The sequence below is a fragment of the Hevea brasiliensis genome, chromosome 11, assembly GCF_030052815.1.
Source record: "Hevea brasiliensis isolate MT/VB/25A 57/8 chromosome 11, ASM3005281v1, whole genome shotgun sequence".
In the NCBI taxonomy this organism is placed as follows: Eukaryota; Viridiplantae; Streptophyta; class Magnoliopsida; order Malpighiales; family Euphorbiaceae; genus Hevea; species Hevea brasiliensis.
Window position 1 is genome coordinate 46,315,670 of NC_079503.1, and position 7,700 is coordinate 46,323,369.

A 7,700-nucleotide genomic window follows, 5' to 3' on the forward strand; every position below is an offset into this window, starting at 1 on the left:
ATGAACATAGGATTTTATCTCTATTTACTTAGAGGAACAGATTCCATCTTGATCAACACCTACCTCCATATATAACTAGCAGGAGCCAACACATGCCCATATACCCATACATAGTACAAGTATGAAAGCAGTATCAAACTCAAACTACCTATATATAAGATAACTGTGCTATCTCGGTCTAAAGATTATATGCATCGATATGATTTATGACAAAACATTGACAAGAGTAAACTCCATGTGCTTGTCATAAGTGTCACTAGTTCGGCCTACTTATCATTTATAAGTGCCTATCATGTTTGTTATATGGCATGAGACTCACCATTCCATCTTATTTATATCTCATATAAATAACTTGGGAACAAACATGAATACAATCTTTCTGGATAAGTCATGTCCTTATTATGAAGTATCCTCGATTGTGAACCTATTTATGATACTTTGTGCTAGAAATATTGTCACTCATATTCTTAACAACTTAAGAATAATATTTCTAACAAAATATCAATGGACCTTTTCTATTACACATAAATATATTATGTAAACGGAAAAGTGGAAATGCCTTTTATTAATAAAATTATGTACAAGATACATACTAAATGATATGCTCTAGGGCATACTACTAACACTTTAGACCTAAGATAGCACAGTTATCTTGTATATAGGCAGTTTGAGTTTGATTCTGCTTTCATACTTGTACTGTGTATGGGTATATGGGCATGTGTTGGCTCCTACTAGTTATATATGGAGGTAGGTGTTGATCAAGATGGAATCTGTTCCTCTAAGTAAATAGAGATAAAATCCTATGTTCATTTAATTGTTCTTGATGTTTCAAGTTCCTGGCCAGGACAGATAGATTTATTCAGAAAAGAGTTTCTGATGAGAAAATCTTTTTAATCAAGAATTGGAATTAAAAGAGAACATAATATTCATAGCAAATGGAGTTTGACATAAACCATGACTCCAGCTTGAGTTGGGATTTTGTAACAGAGAGATTCTAGTGCATGGTAACATATGATTATAGGTTCATTTAAGGTAAACCTTATTACTAATTGGGTGGCCATGGCATGCTATGCTAGGTGTTAACCATGGTCTATGAGGTTCATAAAATGATTTAGAGAAATCATTTATGGTAAGAAAGAGTTCTGATGATATTAAGAGTTGATATCATGTCTCATTGCCAATTAGTGATGAGCCTAGTAAGTCACACACATACACAAGTTATCACCTAATTAAATATGATTTAATTAATTAATTAAAGAGTTTAATTGATTAATTAAATAGGTTTAGTTTGCAATTAGTTTGCAAAGTCCCTAGTATGACTTGAAACCAAATCTAGATTATTGGATGTATAATATAAGTTAAATTTATATTTAAAGTGTTTAAATTTGAATTTAATTAATGAGAAATTAATTAATAGAGATTAATTAATTAATTTATATTTGATATAAATTAATTAGAAGAAGAAAAATAATTATTTTGGGTTAAGAACTCAAAATTAAGACACAGGGGCATTTTGGTCATTTTGCAGTGTGACACGTGGCACCATGAGATGGTGACACATGGCATAACACATAAGCTTGCTAAATTTTTTTTTTTTAATCATGTAAGATGATTAAAATCAAGATTAAATATAGGTTTGACACTTGGCACAATGTGATTGGGTCACTTAAACCTAGAGCTAATCAAAGGGTGACATGTGGCAAGGGTTTAATGTGTTAACCCAGCTATTTAAGTGTTGTTATGAGAAAATAAAATACAACCAGCAGCCACACTCCTTTGTCACGCTACTTTGAGGGTTTTTATCTCTTCTTCTTCATCTCTTATCAATTCAAAGAGATTAGCCATCAATCTCTTGAATTAAGAACACTAGAAATTGTTTCTAGTGTCCTGTTTACATCTCTAATCTCTTAAAAGGCAGAACTTGAATTTCTAATTAATAGAAAAGCCTTTAGAAGCTATTCAAGGGCTGCCATAGGTGTTCTTGGTGTGGACAAGCTAGAGGGACAACATCCGTGTCCTCAAGACGAATCTCAAAGGCGCAGACATTGCGGTGCATCAAGAGGTTAGTGTAATCGTTCTTGATTTAATCTAGGGTTCTAAAATTAATCTGATTAATTTTAAAATCTTAAATGGAAAATACAGATCCAAAAACATATTAAAAGAGTTTTAATATGTTGTTTATCATTGAAATCAAATAGATAAAAATAAATCTTGCATGATGCATGTGACCCTAGGTGAAAATTTTTGAATTCAATGGTATAAACTTGTGTTTTTCACGCTTCCGTTCCTTCACTCCTGTGCCCTCATAGCGGACACACGAGGTGCTACTCGAGCCTCGGGTCGCTCAATCATCTCAGAAGCTGGTCTCTGTGAGGCACCCATCACCTCTGTTCTCGCAGGTCATCTGCCCCACTGAATTGTAGGGGCAAATCTCTCAGTCGATGGTGGGGCAGTAGAAACACTCCTATGGGGACAATCTCGTAGAAAATGGTCTGTAGCTCCACACTGAAAACATCCCCCAGTCAATAATCGACACTCTCCTCGGTGCCTCCTCTCACAGTGGGTGTATAATGGTATGGAGGCAGATCCCCCTACCACTGTGCCAAGAGAACTCTCCACTGACGCTCTGGAATGTCCTCCTCTCTGAGTAAACTGAAACCCCTGTCTCTGGCTCTGGCCCTGGGAAACCTTGGGCCTCTTACCCTCAGAAACTGGTGTACTGAACTGACCTTGTCCAGAACTCCTCTTTCGTTGTCTATCTCTCCTAGACTGCTCCTCATTCCATACTCTCTCTACATTAAGTGATGCAGCCACTAGCCAGGAGAAATCCGTATACCCATGTGCCGTCACTATAATTCTGATATTATCGTTCAGTCTATCCTCAAACCTACAGCACCTCTCTGCCTCTGTAGGCATTACCTCCCGTGCATATTTACCCAGCCTCACAAACTCTCTCTCATACTCAAAGACCGTTAACTTTCTCTGCCTCAAGGTCAGAAACTCTCTCCTTCAGGCCTCTAAGTATATATGACTAATATAATTCTTTCTGAACTCAGTCAGAAAGAAATCCCAAGTAAGCTCCATCGGTTATACCATTCTAGATACTGTATCCCACCACTGGTAGGCTTCCTCCTGTAGTAACGACAGAGCGCACTCTAGTTGCTGGTCTGGTGTGCAATGTAAATGCCTCAGCACTCTCTCAATCCGCTCTAGCCAATGCTCTGTAGCAGATGGGTCATCTTCCTTCTTACCCATAAAGTCAACGACCCCATACTTTTTTAACTTCTTTAGTGGGGACCGTTGTGTAGGCTGTGGGATAGCTCCGGTAAACTCGCAGAGCATCTGAGTCATTTGCTCCAAAAACGCCTGCTGCGTTCTACCCGCTGTACCCCGGGATGACTCCTCTCTCCTATCTCGCCCCTGGCTATGGATAGGCATGTGGCTACCAATCTCCTCCTCCTGCACTGGTCTGTAAGACCCTTCCTCTGAAGGATCGAACTCCATCAATCATATAAAACAAATAAAGAATAAATCTGCATTAGTGTCACCTCGACACCTAAATAAGGGCTCAAGCATGTTATGCACACTATATCTTTCTATCTACCTATGCCTAGGAATACCTAAACCTTTGCTCTGATACCAATAAATGTAACACTCCTTACCCAGTTTATAGTGTAACCGAACAAAGTGTGCTACATTCAGTGCCGGAGCACCCTATTCTCTCTTGTCATGTACAATATTAATTCAATTATATTATATTACGTGTAAAAATTTTTTTTTTCCCATTCCATCACATCATTTCTCATGTTAATTGTTCATGTACCATATCATACCATTACTCAGAAAATTTTCATATAAAATAAACTTGTATTTTATTCATATAACATTACTTACAATAATGTACAATTTTATATACAATCCAAAATTTAGTTACATATCTCAATCTGATTTATTGCATATAATAACCAAAATAAAAAATCTAACTATACATGAGCCCTAACAAAATGAACTGGTGAGGTGACAATCTACACTGTAGCAGATCTACTCAAGTCCTGTCTAGGCTCTACTGCTGCTGCTGCTGCGGCTCTCATGTACCTACGCGTGGCAAGAACCAACACGTTAAGCATAATGCTTATTGGCGCATATATTGAAATAAAATTAAATAAATAACTGAAATAATTATTCTACTGGTATTTTTATAAGGAAATATAAAATTTTATGAATTTCTAGGTCTTTTACATGTTTATAGAACTTTGGACAAAATAAATTAATCGGAATCTTTTTATCATGTATCTTATGTTTAATTCAATGAAGCTCACCTTAACAATCTTCTCATGTATTTATTTCAATTAAAGATTTCTACTCATTTCTGTGCCAAAGTAACCTACGACAGACTATAAAGGCTGGATACATGGGAGTATACTAATTAAACAGTCATATGTCTAACATGTATACAACGGTTATATCAGGCATAAGGCCAGCGGGCAGGCATGCCAGTAATAATAAAAATTGGCACTATGGCCATCGAGCAAGCATAAAGCCAGTAGAACAATCATCTTAGACATATGTTGTCTGTCAATGATTATCCCTGTGGGCAGTACTACAATATGTAGTCCCTATTTGGTATACCAATCGATCCAAGCTATATAAATGAGTCTAGGTATACTTTAGGCAAAATAGTATTATTAAGTATTTATAATTTCATTAATTCATGTTATTTTTATGCTTAACAATTTGTTCTAATTCATTTCATCTCATATGCCTAGTTGTTTTATGGACATTTCCTTAGGACCAGATTTGGTGCACTGTCTTTACATAGCAGATTGACAAGGATGTGGCCACTGTTTGGTTACACTCCTTTCATAGAATTTGTTTCTCTATGTCTTATAGTCACTCAGAAATTTTTATTACAATTTTTCAAGTTTTGTAGCATTAATTATGGCCAAATCACTGGCCTAGACTCATGTACCCTGTTCTACCAGGACTCATGTTTAGATTAGAAAATTTGACTCCCATTTTAGGATTCTTATGTTCATAATTTGAGGACCAAGTCTAAAACAAAGTCAGAGCCCTGTTTCTTCGAGTTCCAGATCAGTATGGCTCAACATAATTGGGGTTTTCTAGTAGGAGATATAGCTAAATGAGTGTTCTGAGATCAAATGGTTCTTTTGAAAATTTCCAAAATTTATATGTTAATTTAACCTAGTCAATTGACCTAGTTCCCTAGGTTTATGGGTTTTGGTTAAAAGACTAATATTGTATATCTATGTCTTATAAAACTTTTGCCATTGGTTTCATTGCATTTGGATTTTTATAGACTAAGTTATGGCCATTTTTCCAAAACTGGTCGGGTGCGCTTTAGTCCAGAAAATTCTAAGCAGAATGGTGCAGGTCAATTTGGTGTCATAAATTGAGTCAACAATTGCATTTAGTAAGAGGCATTTCTGGACTTTGTGTTCTGAATGAAAGTTGTAGTACTATGTCTAATCTTTCCAATGACACAAAATCAGGTCATTTGGACCTTTCTAGAGGAAGTTATGGACAAATGAACTGTTCATTTGGTCAATTTTCTGGGTTCAAGGTCTGGACATCCGGATTGGGATAGTAAATTGGTCAACTGGTAGACAGAATTTAGGGATGGTTTTTTCATGAAAAATGGGGCATTTTGTCCTAGGTTTCATCTCTAATTGGCCTCATACCAATTGGAGCAACACAACTCTAGTTATAACTCAAACAATGCACTAGACTCAAAGGTCCGATTTTCCTGCATAAGAATCAACACTCCCAAATTCAATTCTCCCAACTCCACAAACATCATTTGACATACATGGCACTTCTAATGGTCATTAAATCATCTCAAAATCATCAATTTCAAGACACACATCAATTTCCCCAAAGTTAGGTCAAAACCCTAACTCACATTCCTCAACTCATATAAACACATGCCAATCAATTTGTTCATCACAATTACTCATCAATATCACTAATAAGCACAAATAATTTCCTCAAAACCATCAAACCACAACTCTTATCATGGCTGTTGAAATTTATTAATTTCCTATCCCTATGAATTTCTTTTAATTTCATATCAATTTAACTTAGCTTAGCAAGCTTGTCATGCTTAGAAAAGAAATAGAAATGAATTAGTACACTAACCTCTTTGAGATCAATTTAAGCTCCCCAAAACTTCAATATTTCTTCTCTTTGTTGTCACACCCTACCCCTCTGTAGGGCATAACATGATCCCGTAGTATACCTAATGAATTACCAACTCCGTCTACTGATAACCCATTAAATACACTACAAGGGATTTTCAAAACTTTTCTTACTTCTTGTACAGTGGTGAGCACTATTTACAGGTGTTAAAACCTTTTGAATCAAGTGATAGAATTGACACATTTGAATTATTTGGAATTTCAGAAAATTTTGGCAGAGTGCCCTCTGTATTTTGGATAAAACAATTCTTCGAAAACTCAGAAAAGCACTTCAATATGTATTTGCAAATCTCAACTCCAACATATTTCTCAACACAACATTTTTCTCAACTCAAATCCGCAGTGATTTTTCAAAGACTGAGATACAAGAAATATAATACAAAACTATTCAAGTAAATGAAATCTCAAATTTACATTTACAATAATTTACATTTAATTACAAACCAAAATATTTTACAAGAGTTTCTATACAACTGCTCAAATAATTTACATACATATTATTACATGCATACATCAAAACCTATGTACATGGGTATACCTATGATATACCCGAGTCGATCTGAATATATCTTCAAGGAAATTTACTTATCGCTCTATGCTCTTCTTACTGCGACAAAGATGCAAAGCTATCATTGAGTGGTGAACTCGATGGTGCACAACTATAATTTAAAACATAGTACAATATACATTGACAAAATTTACATAAATAAATTGGGAATCAATACTCATCAAATTTCAAAACTCAAAATATTCGCTTTAATAATGTAAATCATTTGTATAAAGGACTTTGATCCCAAAATTCAATTTATCAAATCATGACTAACCATTTAAGTAATTCAACAAAATCAATTATACATAACCCATAATTGAAATCACAATTTCTTATCATTCAAAAGCCATTCTGTATCTCAAAAATCAATCTTTATCTCACTAATATGCAAGACTAATCCGAAAGGGCCATATTCGATGTGATTCTAACTCCCTATGGTCGGGGAGGTCGAATCAAATTCTAACTCCCTATGGTCGGGGAGGTCGAATCATCGTGCACAGTACCATCACAATAATGAATCTTCCGCAAGGGCCATAACGATAAAATAAACTTAGATCTAACCTCAAATCAGAGGAAAATCTAAGCCTGTGCACGTACCATGGTAATCAAAACACAACTAACTCCATTGTCTTCTCAACAAATGAGAGAGACGGGTAATAACCTAGTCAAGCATCTATAGTGAGATATAAAACAATATCACAATCCTTTTAGTGAGCATAAATCACAATATAATTTGATTCAAAGTCAATTCCAATATCCAATAATTTTTATGCTCATCACAATTCAAATCATAAATTTGCATTTTTCCATGAAAATTACCATCACAACTCAAAACATGTTCTATCACAATTTTCCAAAACATAATTTATTCAATCCATAACAATGCTTAATACTTGCGGAAATACCATTTCACAAATCTAAATTCATACATACTA

The 7,700-nt window shown here is 35.1% G+C and overlaps 1 protein-coding gene across 1 annotated transcript; it reads right to left on the reverse strand.

Moving 5' to 3' along the window:
- Positions 1-2,400: 2,400 nt before the first annotated feature.
- Positions 2,401-3,504, reverse strand: LOC110645728 (uncharacterized). The gene is made up of 2 exons (XM_021798973.2): positions 3,094-3,504; positions 2,401-2,982 (listed from the first exon to the last, which is right to left on the reverse strand). Exons 1-2 carry the CDS (start codon positions 3,502-3,504, stop codon positions 2,401-2,403), a joined length of 993 nt encoding a protein of 330 aa, XP_021654665.2.
- Positions 3,505-7,700: the final 4,196 nt, after the last annotated feature.